Source organism: Zingiber officinale, chromosome 7B (assembly GCF_018446385.1).
Source record: "Zingiber officinale cultivar Zhangliang chromosome 7B, Zo_v1.1, whole genome shotgun sequence".
Classification (NCBI taxonomy): Eukaryota; Viridiplantae; Streptophyta; class Magnoliopsida; order Zingiberales; family Zingiberaceae; genus Zingiber; species Zingiber officinale.
This window is the reverse complement of record NC_055999.1, coordinates 81,218,360-81,245,343: the sequence shown is the minus strand read 5'-3', so window position 1 is coordinate 81,245,343 and position 26,984 is coordinate 81,218,360. Positions and strand designations below refer to the sequence as shown.

The 26,984-nt window shown below is 35.4% G+C and overlaps 1 protein-coding gene and 1 long non-coding RNA gene across 3 annotated transcripts in view; one reads left to right on the top strand and one right to left on the bottom strand.

Moving 5' to 3' along the window:
* Nucleotides 1-16,283: 16,283 nt before the first annotated feature.
* LOC122006119 (serine carboxypeptidase-like 17) overlaps nt 16,284-26,984 on the top strand; it is a 31,692-nt gene continuing 20,991 nt past the window's right edge. For both annotated transcript variants that reach the window (XM_042561480.1, XM_042561481.1), the window contains exons 1-14: nt 16,284-16,465; nt 16,537-16,682; nt 16,749-16,825; nt 16,908-17,030; nt 17,102-17,204; nt 17,283-17,320; nt 17,442-17,543; nt 17,625-17,708; nt 18,113-18,277; nt 18,357-18,428; nt 18,544-18,662; nt 18,738-18,851; nt 18,933-18,978; nt 19,082-19,140. In XM_042561480.1, the coding sequence (XP_042417414.1) occupies nt 16,338-16,465; nt 16,537-16,682; nt 16,749-16,825; nt 16,908-17,030; nt 17,102-17,204; nt 17,283-17,320; nt 17,442-17,543; nt 17,625-17,708; nt 18,113-18,277; nt 18,357-18,428; nt 18,544-18,662; nt 18,738-18,851; nt 18,933-18,978; nt 19,082-19,140 (1,376 nt within the window). In that variant the 5' untranslated portion in view covers nt 16,284-16,337. The remainder of the gene's footprint in view (nt 16,466-16,536; nt 16,683-16,748; nt 16,826-16,907; nt 17,031-17,101; nt 17,205-17,282; nt 17,321-17,441; nt 17,544-17,624; nt 17,709-18,112; nt 18,278-18,356; nt 18,429-18,543; nt 18,663-18,737; nt 18,852-18,932; nt 18,979-19,081; nt 19,141-26,984) is intronic.
* LOC122006122 lies at nt 24,192-25,269 on the bottom strand. The gene is made up of 2 exons (XR_006118637.1): nt 24,620-25,269; nt 24,192-24,341 (listed from the first exon to the last, which is right to left on the bottom strand). It is a non-coding gene; the product is annotated as an uncharacterized LOC122006122 (long non-coding RNA).

Genomic DNA, 26,984 nt, shown 5'->3' with positions numbered 1-26,984 from the left:
CCTCAAGCTCTAACAACTATCTTTGCTTGCCTGCCTAACTGCTATTTGTGCTAGCCGCTCTGAGTGCCACCATCGGTCCATAGTGTTGTCGACATTGCCAGGGCTACCTTCGCCACCACTGTCCACCTACCGCTGAGAGGCCACAACGGGAGAGTTGGGTAAATTTTGAGTTAAGTAAATAAATTAATGTTTCAATTAAATTTGATTAATGTGGATTAATTAATTGGTCAGTTAGTTTAGTTCTCATTAATAGATCAATTAAGTTAATAAATGGAATAATCTGGTTACCTTGATTAATATGTTAATTTGATAGACTAATTTAGAATATAATTAGAGATTAATTGGATTAATATAGGTTTGAATCATTAATTGATAGTTGGTAAGTTTTACTTAACAGATTTAATTTGGTTACGATTTATTGTTTAAGGTTAATTAATTGCTCATATTAATTAACATATTTTTAATTAATGTTATTTGATTAAGTGGATAAGTTAGATAATTGGCTGTTATAAAAGTAACGAAAGGTTAATTAAATTAATGGAGTGATTAATTGATAAATTGTTGATCTGATTAATTATTAAATAGATTGATTAATTAAGAAATAAAGATATTAACCTATAATTTAGATCACTTAATAAATTGGATGATTAAGTTAGGATTAATAGAATCATTAATTGATTGAATAGGTTGGGTAAGTTGATTTACATATGGATAGACCTCTTAGATTCTTTCGTATCCTTTACTTATAGGATTCAAGTTTGAAGCAGACACTTTGAATTGAAGATGATTAGGATGGTCTACAATCGAGGTGGGTAGTTCATGCTTATTTTCTTTAGATCTTTGATTTTAGTGCATGATTATATCTATCCATATATTGATTAGGTAGCATTTATTTACTTATCTTGAATCTATTCATATTATCTCTTGAGCTTGACTTTGTATTGCTTGACCTTAGAGATGATCCATTTTATATCTATGTAGTCTCATGATTCTTCATACTTGATTTTTTATATATGTATGATATCACCATACCATAGTGTAGAATGTTGAGTATCATATTGAACCCTTGATTGATGATTTGAGCTTGCGCTTATTGAGTCAGATCATACTATAGTATATGATGTCAAGTACCATTGTTTGTTGTTTAGGCTCATGCCTATACATTAGATTAGACTGAGGGTTGATTATAGAGTGTTATATTGAATGTGATTATTCAGTTTTTTGTTTATCGTTACGTTATTATATCATGATGACCATTGTTTCCCATTTGTAGTTAAGAGAGTCATTAGTAATCGTTGGTATATCCTAACGACTATTGTATCTGATTCATTGTTGAGAGAGTCATTAATGATCGTTGGTATATCTTGTCGATCATTGTATCCCATTCGTGGTTGAGAGAGTCATTAGTGATCATAAGACATAGATTACCCACGGGATCATCCGTTGTAGAGCGTTGCTTCTGTAGTTTGTAACTAGATAGCTACACGTCCTATTTACCCATTAGACCAAATAGTGGTAGTGTGAGTTCACCTGTAGATAGTGACATATATATGCTCTGACTGACCAATAAACTAGATAGTGGTAGCATGATTCCACCCGCAATAAGTAGTTGAGGAGCTAGATACTTACCTTATCCTGTCTTCCCACTAGACCAGATAGTGATAGCATGAGTTTACCCGCAAATAGTGACCTTGACTGCTCACTAGACTAGATAGTGGTAGCATGAGTTTACGCGCAATCAAGACTTGATATATATTCATTATGTGCTTGTTATGTGTTTGCTTTATGTAGGTGATTTATTGGTTATGCCTAGTGGAGTAGGTTAGTGATGGCTTATATTGTTGTTTATGGTTTGATTAGAAGATGATTTTATGTTCGTGCCCTTACTTCTGTAGTAAGTGTTATTACTTGAGACTGTTTCTTTTTGATCTCCTTATATATATATATATATATAGCATCTTGCACCATCTTCTTATACCCACTGAGTTGTTTTACTCACTACCCTTACTTTTCCTTTGATTTTTAGGTTAGCAGATAGAGGATGTGTTGTATCGCTCAGAGGTCCTGGCTGCTAGTACCACTCGAGTTTGGATTTTTGTACGAGTTAATTTATTTTTCTATCGCTACGCTGTTTATGTTTTTCTTTCCTCATCAAATCGATGAAGTTTTGTTAAAATGGTATAGCCATTATCTTGTGCAATTATAGTATTCCTGTACATGCATACATATACACATCATCTTTCAGTGTTTATTGACTTTATATTGCATTAGAGTTTGTGTTGGCTTGAAGTTGTTTAATATTGATTATTTTCTATATGCTCACTAGGGGGTATCGTGATATTTGGTGAACAAGTATACCCTCAAGGCATAACACTATGTATGTGGTAAGCCAAGGCATTTCGCACGTGAGTGTAACGAGCGAAAGGTATATCCTTCTTCTTTACATGGTATGAGTTATGTGTTATCTAATGTGATGTTTGCTAACTCATCTTCTTTGTGGATTGTAGATTCAGGAGCCACAGACCATGTAGCTCATGATAGAAGTACATATATGGAATTCTGCCATTTAAGTCCTCATGCCAGAAGACTGTATGTGGGAAATGAGGCATTTGTGAAGGTGAGAGAGATTGACACTTACAAGTTGTTGCTACAAAATAATCAAGTCATGTATCTCCATGACATGTTATATGCTCCGAAAATAAGGCAGAATCTAGTTTCTTTTCATAGTCTATACCTGTTAGGATATTGTGCTATAATTGGAAACTCTAAGGCTTTCATCTCATATGATACTACTTTAATATGTTTTAATTTTGTCCATGAGAGACTATATGCACTGAACTTGATTTCTTTTCATGAGTTTTATCCTACATCTACCATTGCCTTTAATTCTGATAATGTAGTGGATGATGTGAATGTTTGGTATAGCAGACTTGGTCATATAGGGCAAGAGAGGATGGGTCGGTTAATAGCATGTGGCGCATTAGGCCAGCTAACCAAGGTCGAGTTAACATTATGTCAGTTTTTTATAGAAGGAAAAACTATGAGAAAACCATTTGGAAAAATAATGAGGGTTGGGACTCTATTGTAGTTAGTTTATTCCGACATTTACGGACCCATGAATGTAAGAGCTTGAAATGGAGCCACATATTTTATTACGTTTATAGAAAATTTCACACATTTTGGTAATGTCTACTTGATCTCACATAAGTCTGAGACACTAGAGTGCTTCAGAAGGTTTATTAGCGAGGTAGAAAATCAGCTAGACATGAGAATGAAAACTCTCAGAACCAATCGGGGGTGTGAGTATCTATCTAAGCAGTTGAGAGAGCTCAATTTCAAAAAATATGTTATAAGACAGTTGACTATTCCTGCTATTCCTTAGCAGAATGGAGTCACCGAGAGAAGGAATAGGAATCCATTGGAGATGATGAGGTCCATGATGGCGCAGGCTAATTTACCAATCTCTCAATAGGGAGATGCGTTATTGATTGCAGTCTATGTCCTTAATCATGTTCCAATCAAGTTCGTGATTAGCACCCCATACAAACTTTGGACAGGGAGGCAGCTTGTCCTTAGCCATCTTAGGTCATGTGGTTGTGTTACGTATGTTAGAGATTTCTCACATAAGTACGACAAGTTAGGCCCGTGAGGAAAGAAGTGCATCTTCATCAGATACTCTAAACACTCCAAAGGATATGTGTTCCTAGGAGAACATACGAATGACATAATAACTAAGATTGAATCTCATGATGCCATGTTTCTCAAGAATGATTTTCTTAAGAGAGGAGAAATCGATTAAGACTACACCTTCTATGAGATGGATGAGCCTAGTGGTACAATCGAGCCCAACAGTAGAATTTAAGACCTGGTTACGGATCTTGGTCATAGTGGAAGTGGTCCATCTAAAGGTGGGGAGGCTCTCTCTCCTCATAGGAGTGGTCGAGGAAATACCTTTCATCGTTTCCTTATTGAGAATTTCTCATTGTGACTCCAAAGGATGATGATGAACCAAGGACCTTTGGAGTGACTCTCGAGGGTTCTGAAAAAGACCAATGGTTAATGGCCATATAGGAAGAAATAGAATCAATGAAAGTCAACGGGGTTTGAGACTTAGTTGACTTACCTAAGGTATAAACGCCATTGGGAATAAGTGAGTTCTCAAAATAAAGAGGAAGGTTGATGGATCGATCGAGAGATAAAAAACTCATCTTTTAGTAAGGGTTACACACAAACAAAGGGTATTAACTATGAGGAGACTTTCTCTCCAGTAGTCAAGTTTACATCGATCTATTTACTTTTAGCGATTGTTACAAGTTTAGATCTAGAGTTACACTAGATGGACATTAAGATCGCTTTCCTAAATGGAAGTTTGGATGAGAAGATCTACATAGAACAACCCTCTGGATTCATTTTAGTAGGTCAAGAAGATAAGGTTTGTCGACTTCAAAAGTCAATATATGGCCTAAAGCAATAATCTAGGCAATGGTACCTAAGATTTCATGAGGAGGTGATATCCTATGGTTTAACAATGGTCGAGGAGAATCATTGTGTATATTTAAAAAGGTTAAATGACTATTTTGTGATTCTGTCGTTATATGTGGATGACATAATGTTAGTTGGGAACAACATTGGTATCTTATAACCATTAAAACTTGGTTGTCATCTAGCTTCGACATGAAAGACATGAGTGAAGTTAAGTTCATCCTTGGAGTAAAGATCCAGACGGATTGCTCGAGAAGAGTTTTGGCTCTTTCACAAGAGACCGTCATTAAGGAAATTCTTTAGCGCTTTGGGATGAGTGATAGTAATCCAATTGATACTCTAATCACTAAAAGTAAAGGCCTGAGCTTGGAATTATGTCCTAAAACTCAAGTAGAAGTAAGGGAAATGAGTAAAGTACCTTATTCCAATGCAGTAGGAAGTCTAATGTGTGCAATGTTGTGTACACAACTGGATATATGTTATGCAGTCAATTTAGTATATAGATATCAAGCAAATCTTGGAAGGGGTCACTGGAGAGCAGTGAAAAGGATTTTTTGACATTTCAAAGGAACTATAAACTTCTCTTTGTGTTATGGAGGAGGTGATTTGTGACTTGTGGGATATTCAGATGCCAATTGGGGAGGCTATCTGGGTAAACACAAATCAACATTAGGTTTTTCTTTCTTGCTCAATGGTAGAGCCATTTGCTGGAGTAGTAAGAAGCAAACCTGTGTTGCTCTATCTATGATGGAGGTTGAGATCATTGCTTGACTCATTAGCAGTTCAAGAGAGTGTTTGGCTTCGAAAATTATTAGATGACTTAGGGATGGTAGCGGATAGTGAAAGACCAATAATGATTTATTGTGATAATCATGCCGCTATCGCTTACACTCGAGACTCTAAGTTTCATAGTAGAACCAAACACATAGATATAAGATATTATTATGCTAGAGACATCATTGAGAAGAATGAAGTGACTATCAAGTACATTTCAACACACATTATGGTTATTGACCCCTTCACTAAACCTATTAATAGAGACTCTTTTATAGGACAAAGAGTCATTGGGTTTGTGTACTTTATGACATGTCTTATTTTGTATCGATTTGACTATAGTAATGCATAATGAAATATATAACTTCTTGTGCATTAATTGGTCATATTTATATATATAACATCTTTGTAATACACTTGTTATATATATGTTCTGTAATATAATAGATAAGTCAGGCAGGCAAGGTCGACTCTATCACACGAGTGTCCACCTCCAAGAGTGGGGATAAGACGGTTTCTAGCTGTAAGAGGTTTTGAGAGTAGCCCTGCTAGAACTTAAGTCGCCCTAATATGTGTTTAGGATGAGGTTATATGTGACATGATCGACATGGACATAGTCACATCCATATTGCCTGTAAGAAGATAGGTTTGAGATCTTAAATATCACCTACGAATTGTGATATGTCTTTGAGGTACTCTCTCAGAGATCTCTGGGTAGAGTCTTATATTGGTGTAGCGGGGCCTAGTAAGAGGGGGTGAATTACCTACAATATTTAAAAAGACCTTTCTTGATCTTTAGATTTAATTAGTAGCACAATTAAATCTAATAATAATAAAACTGAACTAAATAACTTAAAAAGGAAGATTAAGAGGTCAAAATTTTACTTTGTTACAACCAAGGTGGTTGTTAATCTAAGATAGTGAAAAACACTAAAAGAACTCTTTCGTTGCAGCCGGAGAAGCCTCCTACAATCGTTAAAAAGCTCAAAGAAATGCTAGTAAAGTGTTACAAGAGTTGTAGTTCAAGTTCTTGATGATTTCCTACCTCCATGAGTCTTTTGATAGCCCTTGGAAAACTCTATCTGAGGCTGGAAGGCGCATAAGTTCTTGATGATTTCCTAACTCCACAGGTCTTTTTATAGGCCCTAGAAAACTCTATCCAAGGCTAGAAGGTGTTGGTGCGGGAAGCATCAGATGATCGAACCTATGTTTTGATAATGGCAAAGGGTTCAAAGTTAAGGTTACTTATTGTCTAACAAGTTTGAATGAGCTTGTAGGAAAGTCCTAAGTGTTCTTAGGCAAAAGTCCTAGCTATGGTTAGGCAGGTGGAAAACCCTAGGGGATGGTAACCCTAGGTCCTAGAGGGTGGTAACCCTAAGTCCTAGGGGGTGGTAACCCTAGGCTGAAAGTCTTGGCAGGTTGAGCGCTTTGGGCAAAACCCTAGAGTCGGGGACTCTAGGTGAAAACCCTGGTGGTCGCGGACTAGGTGGAAGACTAGACGAGTCATGGAGTGGATTTCCAACAGAAAGTCCTGAAGCCTCAGGTATTGAGAAAAAGTCCAGTTAATCTGGAGGACCAGTCTGGCAATAGGTAACTTCTCCTGAGAGGAGTAGGTGAGGACGTGTTCCCCGCTGAGGGAACAGTAGGCGTCGGTTCGACCGAGGGTTTCCGGAGGAAATCCGAAGTCAGAATTACACAGTCCGAAGGCTGTCAAATTATTTATTTACATACTAATTGCTATTTGTCTAACTCTATTTTGTAGGAAACTAACAAGTTTTGCAGGGTCAAACTGTCAAATTATTTATTTACATTTTAATTGCTATTTGTATAACTCTATTTTATAGGAAACTAACAAGTTTTGCAGGGTCAAACTTAGCCTTAATCGGTCGACCAAACCTCAGTATAGCAGGATCAGATTTCTAGATATCAGACCAGGTTTAATCGAGGGATCGGTCAACCGAACAGTGAATATACGGTGATCGAGATCAGGTCAGATTGATCAGATCAGACCAGATAAGTCGGCGAGGATAGTGGGATCGGTCAACTGAACGACGGGATCGGTTGATCGAATGAGGACTCATCCGAAGCTGAATCTAGACTGGAAAGCAGACTGATTCAGGCAGGATCGGTCGACCGTACCAGGGGATCGGTTGGCTGATCAGCGATGAGTCAAACTTGATCCTAAGATCAGTAGATATGAATCAAGCCTAGCTTGGCTATTTAAGGAGGGCCCGACTAGTTGCTTCAACAACACAATTTCCAAGATTAAGAACGGACAACTGCTGCTCTCTTCAATGCTGCTCCGACAACTGACGAATAAATTTCTAATTCCATATTGTCAGTATACTTTGTTTTTTCAATACTTGTAATTGTTTACTTATTAAATATTTCTGAACTATTAGTGATTGTCCACCGAAAGTGATCAATAATCGCGGGTCTTGGAGTATGAGTCATTACAAGCTCTGAACCAAGTAAAAGAAAACTATGTTAGCATTGCTCTTATTCTCCTTCGTTATTCCGTTGCGTTATTCTGAGTTTTCCGAAACGAACGAATTAGCCACGAATGATATTCACCCCCTCTAACATGTCATCGATCCTACAATTGGTATCAGAGTTAGGCCGTTCTGAATTGGTGAAACCACCAATCGAGCAGAGGGGGTTCCTTTTGAAAGAAAATTATATTTCATTGTTGTTTTTAAAATATTCTTACGTCTTTCATTTTTTTTCCTCCAAAATTATTTTTGAAAAATTATTTTTCATCTTTTCACCATTGGTTAGTATTAGCAAAATATCACAGTTATCAAAATTTATAATAATATTTTTATTAATATTTTATTATTTTTTTCTCAACATTAGTGAATTACTATTTTTATTTTTCTCCCACACTACTAATCCAAGACCAAGTCTTGAAACATTTGTTATTTTTCTTTTGTGCGAAATTTTTTTAATGGCCCACCAAGAAGGCTACAACACAACTTGCCCCCTCTTTTCTTCGGTGAAGATTTTGGCTACTAGAAGGGCCGAATGTAGTACCACCTCAAGATGCAGGAGGAAATGTGGATAATAATCCAGACATGATTTACATTTCCCACCGAAGATAGCGTCCTTGTCCTCATGACAAATGGGACACACCAACCCGCAAGAAGATTGAGGCTGACGCAAAAGCAACAAAAACTCTTCAATGCGGCCTAACCAAAGAAGAGCAGAACTGGGTTGGTCCCTTCAACAGTGCAAAGGAGTTGTAGAAAAAATTGATCAAGCTACATGAGAGAACTTCCGACACGAAGGCAAGTAAATGAGACTTCACATTAAATAAATTATATAATATAAAAATATAGAAAGGTGAGTCAACAAGATAGCTTCATGCTCGCATACATGATCTTCTAAACGAACTCCACGCGATTAGATAGAAAGTAGAGAATTACGACGTAATAAGGTACGCACTAAATGCTTTTCTGAGAAATATATTGTGGGCATCAATAGTAGATACCTACAAAGTATCCAAGGATCTTTTGTTAATTAGACTAGATGAACTCTTTTCAGAATTTAAAATTCATGAACAAACTAATGCCTTGACAGGTGAGAAAAGTATTGCTTTGATTGTAGGTGCAAGCAGAACACGGGAACCGAAGCTCAAGCGCTATACTGAACCCAAGTCCGAAGATGAACCGGACTCAGAAGACGACGATGAGATTGCTACCGAACTCGTAAACCTAGTCCAGAGACTATACAAGAAGAAGAAAGGATTCATCAAAAAGGAGATAAAAAAGGTGATCCAATAAAAAACAATGCAACCAAGCCCTAAAATCGAGTCAGAAGTAACCTGTTATGGCTACAACAAGAAGGGACACATTAAAGCAAACTGTCCAAACCAGAAGGAAACAAAGAAGGAACGGAAGAAGAAGAAGGTTCTTCAAGCAATGTGGGATGAATATTCATCAGAAGACTCCGATGAGAACCTTGAAGCAGACAAGTATCCTCGCACTTCCAGCCCGAGAACAACTTGACAAGTCTAAAACTAAAAGCGAATATGATGCTGAGTTCGAGAGAAGACACAGATCCGTATCTGTTTCTGAAGGGCCAAACAGCGCTGTAAGATCCTCTTAAGTAGATAAATTGTACAATTTAATTAATTATTTAATGCATAAATTAGCCAAGTCAAATATCCAAGTCAAGTCACTCTAAAAGGAGGTAACTACCCTTAAGGAAGTGACTAGCCCAAGCTCTTTGACCGAATCTATTCAAACTAGAACTTCAACTCAAGTTCAACAACTTGAGAAAGAAAATTCCAGTCTGAGAGATAAAGTCAAAGAACTAAAGGGAACATTGGAATGGTTCACCTTAGGTTCTAAGAATCTTGATCTGATTCTTGAAAAACAAAAGACCATATACAATTGATCTAGACTTGGATACAAGACTAAATACAAGTTCAAATCATACTTATCTCTTGTCAATAGAACAAATAGAAGAACAGTTCAAGCATGGGCCCCCAAGTCTAACTTGGTTAATCAAGTTGGACTTGGTCAATATTGGATCCCCAAGGATCAAATCCACTACCGTGATAGACCCTATCGAGGCTATGATCCAGGGGAAGCCAATAGAAAAACCATTGTTATCATTAGATAGATTTGTTTGATGCTTGCATTACTACTTTCACTATACATGCTTAGACTAGGGTAGATAAGAACCTAGGCTTGATTCACACTTGACTAGTTAGACCTAGGATTTTCAGAAAGAAAATTAAATATTCAATTTCTTTGAAAGGTTTTGTCTAGAAGTGGTGGATGATCTCATACCCAAGAAGGCATAGTGTCTCGCCACAGCCTGAAAGCTAACCATTGAAATAAATATTTAATTGACTAACTATTAAATCGTAGTCAAACTCAAATGTAAATCAATCCTTAGATGATAATCTAAATTGAAGATAAAATTAACCATCTCACAAAAACATATAAGGTTCCTTGATTGACAATTTAGAAAAAGGTGAGGTGGACTTAGGTAAATAAATAATTTAGTTCAAAACAAGTCAATTAAACAATTAACTTAATAAATTAATTAAATAATTAACTTAATAAATTAATTAAATAATTAACTTAATAAATTAATTAAATAATTAATTTAACAAATCTAAATAATTAACATAATAAATCTAAACAATTAACTTAACAAATCTAAACAATTAAACAATTAACTTAATAAATCTGAATCAATTAAACAATTAACTTAATAAATCAAAATCAATTAAACATTTAACTTAATAAATCAATTAAATTAAATTAATTAATTCAAACCCAAGGAATTAAGTGAATTAAAAATTAAAATTAAAATTACATAAAACTCAATCAACCATCTCACAGTCACTCATAGGAGCAACATGATTGACAACCTAGATTGAGTGAGATGGAAAATAAGGGGTTGAACTCAATCAATCTATCTTACAATCCTTTTAAAATTGGATCCAAAACAAATACTTTATATGTACGAACATAATGATTTGGACCACATGTTAGATAGTGGATGCTCCAGACACATGACTGGAGATCGATTGAAATTCACAAAGCTAAAATATCAAAACCTAGGGTCAATTGCATTCGGCAATGATGGAAAGCTTAAGGTAATTGGAATAGGTAATATCAAATTAAGTTTCGATTTTATTGTTCAAAAAGTGTTATTAGTCGATAAATTTAATTTCAACTTACTTAGCATAAGTCAATTGTGTGACTCCGGATACCTAGTAACATTTTCTAACTCTGATTGCTTAATTAAAAATATTGAAAATACCAAAATCATACTTAAGGAAATTAGGAAAAATAATGTTTACACAATTAACCTACCTACCTCCTCATTAAAGTGTCTTCTGATACAACAAGAGGAAACCAAGCTGTGGCACAGAAGGCTGGGTTACACTCACATTAGACTTATTTCAAAAATGAATCAAAATGGTCTAGTTAAAGGTTTAATCAAATTAAAAAACTTAGAAAATTTAATTTACAGTGTTTGCTAACAAGGTAAACAAGCTAAGTCAACTCACAAACCGACAAACCTAAGTTAAACCAACTCAATACTTGAGCTCATACATTTAGACCTATTTGATTCAGATAGAGCCAAATCACTAAGCAGAAACCAATACTGCTTAGTTATAATTGATGATTACTCTAAGTTTACTTGGGTAAAATTTCTAAAGACTAAAGATGAAACCTTTGAAATCTTTAGTAAGTTTTGCAAGATAGTAGAAAATGAAAACAATACTAAAATTAAAAGAATTAGAAGTGATCATGGAGGAGAATTTGAAAATCATAAATTTATTGAATTTTATGAAATTAATGGATACAAACATGAATCCTCATGCCCTAGAACCCCTCAACAAAATGGACTAGTAGAACGAAAAAATAGAACATTACAAGAAGTTGCTAGAACCATGTTAAATGAATACAACATAAACAACCAATTTTGGGCTGAGGCAATAAACACAACATGCTATATTCAAAATAGAATTTTAATTAATAAATTTTACAATAAAACCCCTTATGAAATATATTATAATAAAATACCCAATCTAAACTATCTAAAAGTATTTTGTTGTAAAGTACACATATTAAACACTAAGGATTACTTGGGAAAATTTACATCAAAATCCTCAACGGGTATCTTCTTAGGGTATCAACAACTAGTAGGGCCTATAAAATTTATAACAATAATACCCTAAAAGTAGAAGAAACATCCAATGTAATTTTTGATGAAAATAACTCACCTAATGAAATCAGTGAAAATAATATCCAAATTACCAGAAATATTGAAGATGATGAAAATAATGAAATTAGGCTTGAATCAAGTGAATCATAAGAACCAATTATCGACTCTAATATAAGACCATCTAGAATAAACCTTAATCACCCATCTAATCAAATTTTAGATGATCCAACCCTAGGGGTTTGAACTAGATCATCTTATAGAAACCTAGGTCAAATAGCCTTTATTTCTAAAATTGAACCCAAAACTATAAAAGAAGCCCTACCTGACCCAGACTAGATAATTACAATGCAACAAGAATTAGCTTAATTTGAAAGAAACCAAGTCTGGGAACTTGTACCTAAACCCACAAATAAATCTATAATTGACACTAAGTGGGTATTTAGAAATAAATTAGATGACAAGGGTGGAATAGTAAGAAATAAGGCTAGACTAGTAGCAAAGGGGTTCAACCAAGTAGAAGGGTTAGATTATGATAAAACCTATGTACCCATAGCCAGACTTGAATCTATAAGGATATTGCTAGCCTATGCAGCACATAAGGGATTTCAGTTATACCAAATAGATGTAAAATCCGTATTCTTAAATGAGTTCATCAAAGAAGAAGTTTATGTAAATCAACCTCCAGGATTTGAAGACCTAGACCACCCAAATCATGTCCTTAGATTAAAGAAAGCTTTATATGGACTAAAACAAGCACATAGGGCTTGGTATAAACGACTTTCAACATACCTAATAACTAAGGGATTTAAACAAGGACAAATTGACCAAATCCTGTTTGTTAAAACCTTAGAAAATGATATTTTTTTTATAGCCCAAATATAAGTAGACAACATAATATTTAGCTCAACTAATACTAAATTCTTAAAAGAATTTATCAAATTAATGGAAAATGAATTTGAAATGAGTCTAGTAGGTGAACTCAACTTCTTTTTAGGCTTACAAATAAGACAAACAAAAGAAAGAATTCATATTTTTCAAACAAAATATGCTAAGAAATTAATTAGAAAATTTGGAGTGGAGAATTTTAAAAATGTAAATACCCCAATGGCAGCTAATGCTAAAATTGACTCTGACTTAGAAGGAAAATTAGTAGACTTAAAATACAATAGAAGTGTAATAGAAAGTCTACTGTACCTAACTACAATTGATCTGATATTTTATTTGTAGTAGGTATGTGTGCTAGATACCAATCTTATGCAAAAGAATCACACTTAACAAATGTTAAAAGAATCCTAAGCTACATTAAGGGAACCCTAAGTGTAGAACTCTGGTACCCTAGGACTAGTACATTCAACTTAATTGGGTTCTCTGACTCAGACTATGCTAGATGTAAATTAGATAGAAAAAATACAAGTGAAAGCTGCCAATTTCTAGGTTAGTGCCTAGTAAGCTGGTCTAGTAGAAAGTAATACTATGTTTCTCTATCCACTACTGAGGCAAATACATAGCCATAGGAGAATGTGCATCTCAACTGTTATGGGTGATGCATACCCTAAAAGATTATCAACTTGAATACAAAATTACAAAAATCTAAATTGATAACATAAGTTCAATAATTTAACTAAAAATCTAATTCACCATTCAATGACTAAACACATAGAAGTTAAACACCACTTTGTAAGGGTTCACGTTGCTAAAGGTGACAATGTACTTGACTATGCTGATTCCAAGTCAAACCTAGCTGACATCTTTACAAAATCTCTACCTGAACTTGAGTTCAGTACACTTAGAAGAGAATTATGAATGTGCACAGTAGAGTAGAAATTGTTAACTTCAAAAAGTTGTTATTATCTTTTCAAAATTATGTTTTGTTTTAAAAATTCTAGGAAAATTATTTTCAAAACTCTCAGTTTTACTAGAATTTTTAAAGATTGGAACTAGTGTAGGATTTTCCCCTTTAGAGAGCATGTACCTATATATTTTAGTCAGAGCATCTCATAAACACATTAGGATTATCTTGTTTGTATATGAAAAATACTTAGAATGGTGTGAGGATCGGTCTGGCAACAGGTAACTTCTCCTGAGAGGAGTAGGTGAGACGCGTTCCCCGTTGAGGGAATAATAGTATCAGTTCGACCTAGGGTTTTCGGAGGAAAATCGAAGTCAGAACCGGACAGTCCGAAGGCTATCAAGTTATTTATTACATATTAATTGTTATTTGTCTAACTCTATTTTGCAGGAAACTATCAAATTTTGCAGGGTCAGACTTAGCCTTGATCGATTGACCGAATGACCGAATCAGTCGATCGAACCTCAGTATAGCAGGATCATATTTCCAGAGATCAGACTGGGTTCGATCGAACAGTGGATATACAATGACCAAGATCAGGCCGGATTGATCGGATCAGACCAGATAAGCCAGCGAGGATAGCGGGATCGGTCGACCAAATGGCGAGATCGAACGAGGACTCATTCAAAGCCGTGATCTAATGATGAAAATTATATTCCCTTGTGTACAAGTGGGAGATGTTAATAACTTATGCCCACTATGGGACATCCATATGGTGTTAGTAATGTATGCCTGTTATGAGGCATTCAAATGGGATAATGGAGGTTATCTCATGACTCCACTAACATAAATGACTGCACTAATATAAATGTATGTTTGTAATTCCATCTTATGACTCCACTAACATGAATGAATATAGTAACTCATCTCATGACTCCACTAACATAAATGAATGTTAGTAACTACATCTCATGATTCCACTAACATAAATGAATATTAGTAATTCCATCTCATGACTCCACTAATATAAATAAATATTAGTAACTCCATCTCATGACTCCACTAACATAAATGACTTTACTAACATAAGTGAATATTAATAACCTCTTAATTAAATGATTATCCATATTCTTATCTTATCCTATAAATCATACTTTTTTGTGAAGTATTGTGAGAGAAAAAGAAAGAAAATGGAGTCTAAGAAAGAAGAGAGTTGTAGTATCTATCTTGTTGAGAAGAACAAAAGAAGACCATCGTCATACATCATCATGTTAAAGATTAAAATGTTGTGACATAACATTAATAGCTAGTTTGAGATATGTGACTATCATCTTGACTTCGAACAGTCCGTGGCTAAGGTTTCTAAAATTTTCGAAAGTTTACGGTGTTGGAGACTATTGCATCACTAACTAAAGTACAAATTTAATTTCCACACTATAGAAATAAATTATACATTTTATTTTTATCAACATCCAATAATATTAAATTACCTAGTTCAGACATGAGAGAGCGTTCTTGGAGCTGTTCCTCATGCTAGAGCTGTTCCATGTTCACATCCCAACGTTTCATCAATCATTTATATATATGCACGTTTGAAGGATAAAGATCGAAAATCCTAATTTAATAAATTTAAAATTTTGAAATAATATCTAAATAAATTCTGAAAAATAATAAATATCTCCAATTGCCTCAAATATAGCACCTACAACCAACAACCAATAATATATCACATGAACCCTAAAAACCAATTTTCAAAAGCTTAGGTTCTGAAATTACCTCAAAGAAAATTCAAAATTTCTGTTAAGATTTGAAATCGAGTGACCCAAGTCCTAAGGAGCAAGAAATCGTCGAATGATAGAAAAAGTAATCGAGCAAGGACCGACAGATTCGAACATGATCGAAAGAAAACTTTGTAAAATGGATAGTACTAGATACGTTTTGTAAAGATGTTTCCAAATCTAATAACGGATCTAAATTTCGAGTACAAAGTCGAAGTGATTTGAAAGAGAAAGAAAATGAAAGAGAAAGAAAATGAAAATAACAAAATAAAAACAATATGACAGAAATAAGTGATTTGAAAGGTGAGGAGAGAATGTTTATAAATATATTATAGTATAGCTGACCAGATTTTAAGAATATTATTTGGAATCTGGCATATAATAATATTTATACATTAAGTATTATACTTTTAAGAGAATGCATATCACATGACACCACACCGGTTATGCTTTTGAGAGACATCGCATCGCATTCCCTGGACTTGTCCATTCAACATTTTAATCGTCAGGATAAACCTTCACCTCGACTGATTCTTTAAATTAATTGGGCATTTTATATGTTCTATCTTACTTTACTTAGAGACAGGGTCGGGATGCTGCTTCCGTCAACCTTAACTTTGCCCTGGCCGTCACGCTTCACTGTAACAAATCTACCATCAAATTACCAGCTGTTACTCCAATAATTGTTTAATGATTGCTATATTATTAAAGCCACTATTGTAGCTTTTTAAATTATTGTGCCAATGCACAGCTGTGTCGCCTACATAATCATGTTGAAGCTAAGTCACTGAACAACAACGAAGAAAGAAGCAGAAAACAAGATGGAAAGCCCTCTCCTCCTGATTGTCTCACTGATCTTCCTCCGTTTATTTTCCTCAGCTCTCTCATCTTCGGTGGTCACCCATTTGCCTGGATTCCAAGGCCCACTACCTTTCTACTTAGAGACAGGGTCTGAATGCTGCTTTCCCCCTACCTTAACTTTGTTGTGACCGCCATGAGCCTCTGCTTTAATTCTTTCAGGTACGTGGAGGTGGACGAGGAGCACGGAGGAGAGTTTTTCTACTACTTAACCGAGTCGGAGAACAAGCCGACAGAGGATCCTCTGCTCCTCTGGCTGACCGGCGGCCCTAGGTGCTCTGCCTTCTGCGGCTTGGTCTTCCAGATCGGTGGGTGAAATTTCCTTGTTTTCTATGATTAACTACTCTCGTTTCATAGTAGAAATCCACTCGCAGGCCCCCTGAAATTTGTGACAGCCGAGTACAATGGGAGCTTGCCAAGCTTGGTGTACAATCCCTATTCCTGGACCAAGGTGACTTCTTCTTCTTGATCAGTAATTGAGGAAGAAATATGATACATGCTTTTGTCATGTCTGCGTGAAAACATTCATGCAGGTAGCCAACATTATATTTTTAGATTCCCCATTGGGTTCTGGATTCTCATACTCAAGAAAATATGAAGGGTATGATGCCAACGATACGATTTGGTCCGAACAGGCTTCTAAGTTTCTTTTACAGGTGGGAAAGATCATATATTCCTGAGGTAATTACTGTAAGTGCCTTAAAGATGTAATCTTTCACTTTTGCAGTGGCTTGTTGAGCACCCACAGTTCATCTCCAATCCCCTCTACATTGCTGGGGATTCATATGCTGGAAAAATTGTACCTATGGTGGCCAAAAGAATATTGGATGGTAACTCTACTTTTAACTTAACTATTGATGAGGCTGTGAACTGTGAAGTGAGAGCTATTTTCATTTACTGTAATCCAGGTATTGATGAAGGGAAAGAACCACTACTTAACCTCCAGGTAAATTGCTAGAATTGATGGGCTATTGGCAATGAATGGAAAATACCTATTTAGGATCTTTTAATTGTTGTCATCTGATTGTATATGAAAGGCAAAGTCTTTACTTATGGATGACTTTCAGGGTTACTTGATTGGCAACCCATTCACAGGTGAAAACATCGATGAGAATTCTAAAATACCTTATGCTCACGGCATGGGGATAATATCAGATGACTTCTTTGAGGTAATCTAAGTCCAGTATTGATCAATTAGGGCGAATATATCAAAATGATATCTTATATCACCTTACTTTCTGAACTTTTAGATGATACAAAAAAGTTGCAGCGGGCAAGACTATCGGAATCCCACCACTTCAAAATGCCAGATACATCTTAACTCATTTAGAAATGTCAGTTAATATAAATAACAACACACCAACAATAACTTGACAATAGATAAACAATAACACAAACAATGGAATACATAACTGAAACTCTAGCAGCACTAATTAAACAAGGGCAACAAGGTTGAGGAAACTATCAAGTCAAGCAATGTAGTGAATGTACTTAAGCGATGTAGTCGGGGAAACTAAACAAGTCAAGACTTAGTCAAAGGAATCAGTTCATCTTGGTTCACTACTAGTTCTGCTACAATCCACCAACGTAAATTTAGTTTGAGCTTGATTTGAACCGAGAGATTTAACATCCAAAATATCCTCAAAAATTGAAAGTAAAGGATCCTAATAATCTATAATTATATTTACATGAATCTTTTTAAATTTTCTGAAATATAACAAATACGTTTCATGGACAGTTATTCGTATCGGAAATTAATGATGAACACATTTTAGAAATGTATTGTCCTGAGTGTCGATTGAAACCACTACCTAGTCTTGCGAGCACAACTTCTGGTAAACGAATTTTGAAGGAGAATCAAAACATTCTTCACCCTCCACCATTTCCCGATCCGGGTTGTCGAGTAAGGACTCAACTCCATTTGATGAATGAATTTCTTATTTTATTGTGCTAGGTAAATTGATCATGTTTACTGATCACAGTGTTATGTCTATACTCTGGCTTACTATTGGGCTAACAATAACATGGTAAGGAAGGCACTCAATATCAAACAGGTACGCTTTTCCTTGTTATTTCAATCATTTAACGATCTTGGGATATATAGAACACAAATGAATTCAATTGAGCTGAAAGTTAAAAGCCTCATGCGTGGTGTAAATATTGTTGAAGGAGACGATTAAAGAATGGATAAGGTGTAATCGTCACTTATCATACCCGATAGAACCCAAGAGTAATATCAAGTATCATCTCAGCCTTTTACAAAGAGGATACCGTGCTTTGGTTTATAGGTGATCAAATTAATATAAATATCATTTGCTTTGTTAGAAAATAGTTTTGTCATTGCAAGGTTTCTTCATTCCTAGTGGTGATCATGATCTGATGGTACCCTTCTCGGGGACAATACAATGGGTAAAATCCTTGAATTCTTCTATTGTGGAAGACTGGAGATCTTGGCATGTTGGTGGTCAAGTTGCTGGGTATGTTTTGTTTCTATAGTGCTTATAAGAAAGCCAACTGTTTTGAGATTATTCTAATTATTGTTCATTAAATCCCAATAGGTATACCATAACATATTCCAATAATTTGACATTTGCAACTGTGAAGGTATGCTGAAAACATATATGATATTTTTCCATCCTTGTACTATTTAAATGAATTGTTTGGTCATGTTCAGGGCAAATTAGTTCTCATTTTTTTTTTCACATAGGGTGCTGGACACACAGCTCCGGAGTACAAATCACAAGAATGTCTAGCTATGATCATGAGGTGGATTTCTGGTGCACTACTATGACGTTTTTTTTTTTCTTCATCGTGGAGTTTTATCTTAATATAAAAAGATCAAGAAAAACATTATTAATGCTTTTTCACTCAATTATCATGGTGATTGTTATTTTATATTACTTTCCCGCAATTGGAGTCTTAGCTACTTTCTGAATGAAAGATGAGCTCAAATTGCTAAAGTTTAAACATTTTGTTGGTTCAAATGGTGTAAAAATTGAATCTTTAAATTTCTGTGAATATAAATTAAGAAATAACTTGGTTGATTGCTTGGTTCATAGTCTAGTGATTGTTACTCTAAGACTTACGAGCCCATGATTCATTTTAGATAAATAATTCACTAATGCTCTCCTTTTCCGAAAAAAAACTTTTAGAGGAGGAAAGATCGTACAAGATATGAAGAAGATACACACTACTATCTGCTTAAATAAATGCAAGTATTAAATATATTGATAACATAGGATGTAGAGATTTGTTGTCAGTTGATGGAGAGCCTTTTGGCATATCCTAGACCTTCTTCCTTTTCAACTAGAGCAACTCTTGTTTTGCCTTTTCTTATCATCAGAGCTAACCGACACTATCAAAAAAGAGGGTAAGACTTCCGTTTTCTTTTCCTTTTACTGTAGTTCAAACAAATTGATTAATTATTACTTATTTATTTATTTTACTTGTTTAGGGATATAACTTGAACTATTTCAAAATGTAACATCAATATGTTGCAAAGAAAGAAAAAATATTGATATCTTCTTTTTTTAAGAAGAAAGATTGTCAGACTAGTGAAATATTTCAATTCTTACTGTCTCTACAATACAACTTCAATTTAGTAAATGTATACCAATTCCAGTGTCCAAATTCCTTTAATTTCCTCTCTTAGCGATGTCCATCATTCATCCTCTACTTATATTAAATGAGATTCGAGAAAAAGAAAATAGATATGTGAATATCATATGAATGTATGAGATGAGGTAATCGTTCTTATCAATAGATGGGCCCTTATAAATTAGATATATTAGAGTATCCGGGTATAAGTGCTGACGTGCCTGCAACTTCTATCAGTAAGATAATATTAACGAAACTTCTCGGTCGCCTATGTACCACCCAGTCACCTGGGTAGGGGTCATACTTCATCTTAACTGTTGTGTTCAGGTTACTGATAATTTTTCCCCACCATCACATGAAAGTTGCTCGGTCGCCCTATATTCAGTTGTCTAGACCCTCTAAAATCTTTTTGTCAAGAGTTATCACGAGCCAATCGTCTCCAAATTCCATCCGATTGCTTGAAACTGTCTAGCATGCTTTCTTGCAATTGTCACAAGTAATGAGTATGATATAGAATATTAAGTTACTCACACTTACTTGACTAAATTAACTTGTCTAGTTAAGTTTTGCCAAGCAATCAGCCTCTAGCTGATTCCACACACTTGGACTTGTGCCAAACAATCAACCTCTAGCTGGTTCCACTCACTTGGACTTTTTGCCAAGCAATCAGCCTCCAAATGATTCCACACACTTGGACTTAAGTCACCTAGACTCTAGCTAGAAATTTATCTATTAAGTCTTAACCACTTTGACTTGATTCATCTAGCCTTCAGCTAGGAATTTGTTTACCAAGTCTTAACCACTTAGACTTAATTCACTTAGCTTTTGTATGTATCCCATGTAATTTTGATGTGATCAACTAAGTTAAGTTAGGTCCTGTTTGTGTTTGATGCCTTGTATCTAAGTGTTCATGAATCTAGAAACATAAGAAGCCGAGTGAAAGACATAGCTAGAGAGAAGGATGGCACGAGAAGTGAGTCGATGGGATCAGTGCATCCGAGGGATGGATACTATGGAAGAGTACACTAGTGGATGAGAAGGACATGCGCGGCGTCTCCGAGGGACGAGAAGTAGGGGAGGAAGCCTATTTGAGGATAAGGTCAGAGTTAGATTCAGGTGAGCTTAACTCTAGTTGACCGGAGTATCACCCACATGAGAGAAGCACAGAAAAAGGTTAACTTGGGAGTTAACCTTGGCTTCTGAAGACTCGATGCGCCTTATTGTGCTTAGAGGCACCTCGATTGCATACTGAGGCAATGTTGCAGCAAAAGGCGCGGAGGCACCTCGGATGATCTAACGCGCCTTGGATGCGAGCAAAGCAGATAAGCTTCAACAGGCGTGGAGGTGCCTCCAAAGGATTAGATGTGCCTCCAATAGACGTAGACTGAATGTTAAGTGGCCATTGCATATGATAAAGTTTTCTCCTCTGCTGGAGGCGCCCTCAATGAATCGAAGCGCCTCCAATGACCAAACTAGCAATTATAAAAGTAGTCTGTGAGCTACTATCTCAATAACAACTCTTATAATCAATTTCTAGTTCATTTTTGAGCATTTAAAGAGTGTAAGAGGTTTTTCCATCTTCAAAGAAGGAGATCTTCATTGAGTTTTCAACCGACTTGGATTAGCAACCACCTAAGTGTTAGTCCCTTTTGGCACGATCGACAAGAGGGAGTGAATTACTCTGAAAAATAAAACCAAACCTTTCTCGTTCTTTTTAAACTAAATTAGAGAAACACTTCCTTGTAAAAGAATTAATTAAAATAAACTAATTAATGAAAAAAAGAGACACAGTATTTACTTGGTTTGCAATAATAAGATTGCTAATCCAAAACTATGAAAAGTTCACTAGAATTCTCCTTCTAGTGGAGTAGTCTCTTATAACATTGACAGCTGACAATCAAAGTAGTAAAACAAAAAAATAATTCGAGTATAAGTGTTGTTCTCTACTACTAAGACTAGAGCTCTATTTATAGCCTGCTGGTCAGATCTGACCATTTGCTGACATGGCAGCTCCGGGCGCCTGGAAGGGCTCCAGGTGCCTAGGCATGGATAAAACTTTATCCACGTTGCAACGGTTCTCAACGGCTCACAATGGATTAACCTTATATGGTCCGGGCGCTCAGACTGTGCTGACCTAGCCCATTCGAAGCCTCGTCAAGGGAGGCGCCCTTGGGTTGCCCCAAGGTCCGAGCGCTAGGAGCATCCGGGTGCCTAGAACTGTTCCAGGCACCTGGAGTTGCTCCAGGCGCCTAGAGCAGTCAACCTTTATTGACTGCTTATTTTTCCTCAAATCTGGCTCCATTTGCTTGGGTGATTTTGACCATCTAGAATAAGACTCATTTGAATTCATTTTTCGGCCTTCTCCTCAAGAAATCTTCTACTCCGACTTCTCGTCTCTCAGAAATATTGTGCACTTCCTTCTCGTACGCCAACGTACTCTTCCGCACCATCTCGTCCCTCCCGTCAACTCTCTCCCGTGTCATCCGTCTCACTAGCTGCGTTTTTCTCTCGACTTCGTCTGCTCCTATGTTGATGTACACTTAGTCATAAGACATCAAATATACACAGGACCTAACTTAACTCGGTTGATCGTATTAAAATTACTTTGGGGTATTTACAATCTCCCCATTTTAGATGTACATAAACTCGAGTTAGAGTTAGAGTAAAACATAGAATTAATAAAATGACAATTAAAATTAGAATTTTATAAACTAAAAATTACAATATAACCTCCCCTAGATTTAAGCTCTCATCTCTCATTCTTCCTTTGTCATGCCCCGAGAGTAAGGTTGTCCGACGAAAATCGGACAACATCTCCCCAGTAACAGTGACAAATGAAACCAGTATATATTACCCAAGGCTACTCACAAGCCAACAACAACCCACACGGCTAGATATAAAATACAACCACACAGTTATTCACACAACTCACACGGCTAAAATAAAAAGAACATAACCACGCAGTTATATAATAAACAGCCCACACGGCTATACTAAAAACAAAGCGGAAGACATAAGAAAAATATAAAAAAAATATAACTAGCTGCGAGTCGACCCGACTTGACACAACAAGTTCATAACCGAAATAAAGGACACCAGTTCGAAAAACCATACAGAAGGTACATAATACAAATACAAATACAAATACAAAACCAATAATGTGAGTGGAAGCAATAATGATAGAAGTCACTCGATGTGACATGGGACTGATGGACAGGATCTTCAGGCGACTCCATAAATCCTTTACCTGCTATCTAAAGAAATAAACCAGTTTACGACGTGGTGAGTACTAAGGCTCAGCGAGTAATAGACAGATAGTATATGAGCATAATATATATATCACTAAAGATTCAAAGGTATACAGTCTCGTAGAGAAATAACAGATACTACCATGATACACAGTAAATGTCCATACCTGAAATCATATCCTAGGCTAGTAATAGAAGGTCAGGAGCAGTAAGGATCTGTCATAATACTGCTCATAACTACGAGGGTAACATGTGAGAAATATACATATACCAATAAGTAACCCAGTGTCTAAACACATACATAGGTATATATATCTCAACATATGTAAGCATATTAGCATAAGTAAGCAACAGCAACATGCGTAAGCAACAACAACATAAGCAAGTAAAATAACAAAAGTGTATGCATGGATGGTCACTCCTGCAAACCCCCGTACCATGACCCTTGTATGGTCGAGAGGCCGGGATAATGACAAACTGTACAACACTCCAACTATCACTACTCTCGAGTGACCGAGTGGATAGTTGCATAGTAGCTAACTAGTTACATCTGCAACGGGATCCTTGCTATTCGCAACTCCAGCTATCACTACCCATGAGTGAGTGAGTGAGTGGGAGCACGATAGGACAAGCGACATCTGCTCCAGCTACCACTACCCATGAGTAGCTGAGCTTGCAGCTCATACTAACGACTCTCTCAACCACAAGGGAGACATGATCGCCGGCATGAATGCAATGACATGATGCGTAAAATACAACAGTCATCATATATATATATATAAACAGAAATCAGGTATGCTACATGAAACCTGCATGCTTAATAAGATACATGAATAAATAATAGTCAAAGCAAGTAAGCGTGGTATCTAGTATATGCTAAATATCATAGATAACAATGTGAGATTGTATAGATATAGAAACGAGTAGCTCAAAGATAGAGTGGATAAGCATCAAACATAGAAAAAACATGAGTGGTGTCAAGATAAACACAGTAACTATCCGAATATATAGTTCAAGCATTAAGATCAATGTACTAAAAAGATAAAACAAGAAGTACCCGCCTTTATCTGTTGATCGTGCTAAACAATCCCACATCGAGACGCTTGTCTCAAATCAAAAATTCTGCAAATCACATAATATACAGTTTAGCAAATCACATACAATAATTAGTTAAACCCAATCCTAACTCAATTAGATAACCATGTTTAAATTCCACCTGATAATCTAAATCCAATTAGATAATTAATCCATCCTTAATCCACCGATCAATTTCTTAATTCTTATAAATTAATCACTAATCAAATCCAATTACATCATCTAACAACTGTAATAATCCTCAATCCATAACAACAAAAATAAAAGCAAAATCTCAAAAACTTGTATCCTATAGATTCCATTACCTCAATAGCACAAAACTTAGCCCCTTCTCCAGAAATGATGTATCCATCCAATAACCTAACCACCTCAAGGATGCCTGTTTGCTGTGGTAAAGATCTGAAACCCAGAAAAAACTCGTAGAGCAATTAGATTTATGAAATCCTTACAATTGGAACTAAAACTTACCCTAATCAACCCCCTTCTCCAACTTGGATCCCTCACAGAAATAAGCCTCGAAGAGATCAGGGATCTGCTCAGTGAGATTTCAACAACCCGCTGTTTGAATGCCTCAGCTCAGTTGGTCGCCTCCCGGTGGTGGTACGGGTCGGTACTCCAAGAATACATCGACAAAGAGCGTCGGTGGTCGATCAGCTGGGAACAACATGAGCAGAGAAGGTGGCGATGCCCTAGGTGCAAATCTGCCGACAATTGAACTCAAGCATTCGCCGAAAGAGGTGGTAGCTCCTCCCTTCCTACAACAGCAAAGCAACTGGAATTAGTGATGTTGTGGCTCAGCGTCCATCGGGCGACACGGCTTCGGGCGGCATCGGCAATGTAGGGCAAAGGCGATGTAGAGAGAGAAAGTAGAGGGCGAGGGATCGGGTGGCGACAAAGACGCGACCATAGTGAGGAAGAAAGGAGAGGAGGCGGTAGCGTAAGGGGAAAGCCGTCGGTGTCGATGTCTAGTGGTCGGCGATCGACGCGATGGGGACCGACAGAGGGGAAAAGGAAATCGTGGAAGAGAAGGAGAGGATTCGACATTTAAAAGCTAGGTCACTGTAGTTATTTTTTATACTTAGGGTTAGGTTAATTAAACCCTAAGTTAGCTCCTCAATTAACTACTAACTAAACGGGTATTCCAAAATAGACTTTCACTTAACACAATCGATTCATCTACTCAAAACGATTCATACGGACTCTGTTTACATCCTGAAATATTTCTAAAAAAATCTAATAAGATTATTTCTCTCATAACACTTATTATTTAATTATTATTTGAGTACCGTATTTTATATCCTCTCTGATCACATCAAAATAAAGTTGGGAGAAAAACACAAATAAATAAAAGATTGAAACTTTTTCTAATGATTAAGAAAATATAATTCAAAGTGAGAAAGATTTTTATAAAATATTTTTCCAAAATCTAAATATTTAAGATTTAATAATCACACTTATCAAATTTAATTTAAAAATAAGTTTAACACATTAAAAAATTTTGAATTTTTTTCTTACGATTCAAAAGTAGTATATGAATATGTAAAAAAAATTTTACAAAAATTCTTTAAGTATTTTAGCACAAATAAATTATTTTGTACAGAAACGTAGTTTTTTACTAGATAAATTTTAAGACTAGATTTTTATCTAAAGAAATCTCCCAAATTTTTCTAATTATTTAGAACAGAATATGTTGCTAATGAAAAATTAAATTTTTAAAGATAAGTTTTCAAGATTTTTTAGTTTTATAAATAAGTTTTTCGATAAATAATTCATAGAAAATTCATTATTTATCAAAAAAATTAAAAAATTTAGATAGAGAACAAACTTTTCCATTAAAAAAAAATTGAATAAGAAATTATAAGAAAACCTCGCACAAAAAATATTTTAAGTAGATAATATTTATTTTTAAAAATAAATATTTAAAAATAGTATTTCTATTCTAAAAATCTAGCTAATTTTTATATATGTTCAAAATATAATGGTAGTTGTAAAAAAAATAAAGTTTTTCAATTTTTTATAGTACAAATTTAGACTTCTATAATTCCTTGAAGTATTTGGATTAACACATGCAAAAAAAATTTGATTTTTCAATTTGGTCTTTTAATTTTTCATTTCATCCTTTAGTTTATCATACAATTCTAAAGGACATATATTCGCTAAGATTGTTTTCAATTCTAAAACTTCATTTTTTTAAATTATTCATAACATGAAGCATATCATAAGGAATCATAACATGATGTCATAAGTGCACATACATAAAGCATATCATAAGGAATCATAACATGATGTCATAAGTGCATATAACCTAAAGCATATCATAAAGAGTCATTATCATGCATGGTTGGGGTTTTGATCTTCCTACAAACCCTAAATCATCCTTAGCCGAACCTTAATATGAGGTTCCAATTTTTTTTAATACCACATGTAGCATGAAACTAACAACATGTAAGAAATCATATATCATAAGGAAGCATAAATAAGCATGGTTAGGTTTCAAAACTTTGCTCTAAGTCTCAATTTCAACCTTGGCCGAAACCTAAATGTGAGGTATTCAAACTTTTAAATACAACATGAAGCATGAAACTTAAACTAACCATATATTAAAGATCATACATCATAAGGAAGCATATACAAGTATGACTAGATTTCAAAACCTTGCCCTAGACCTTG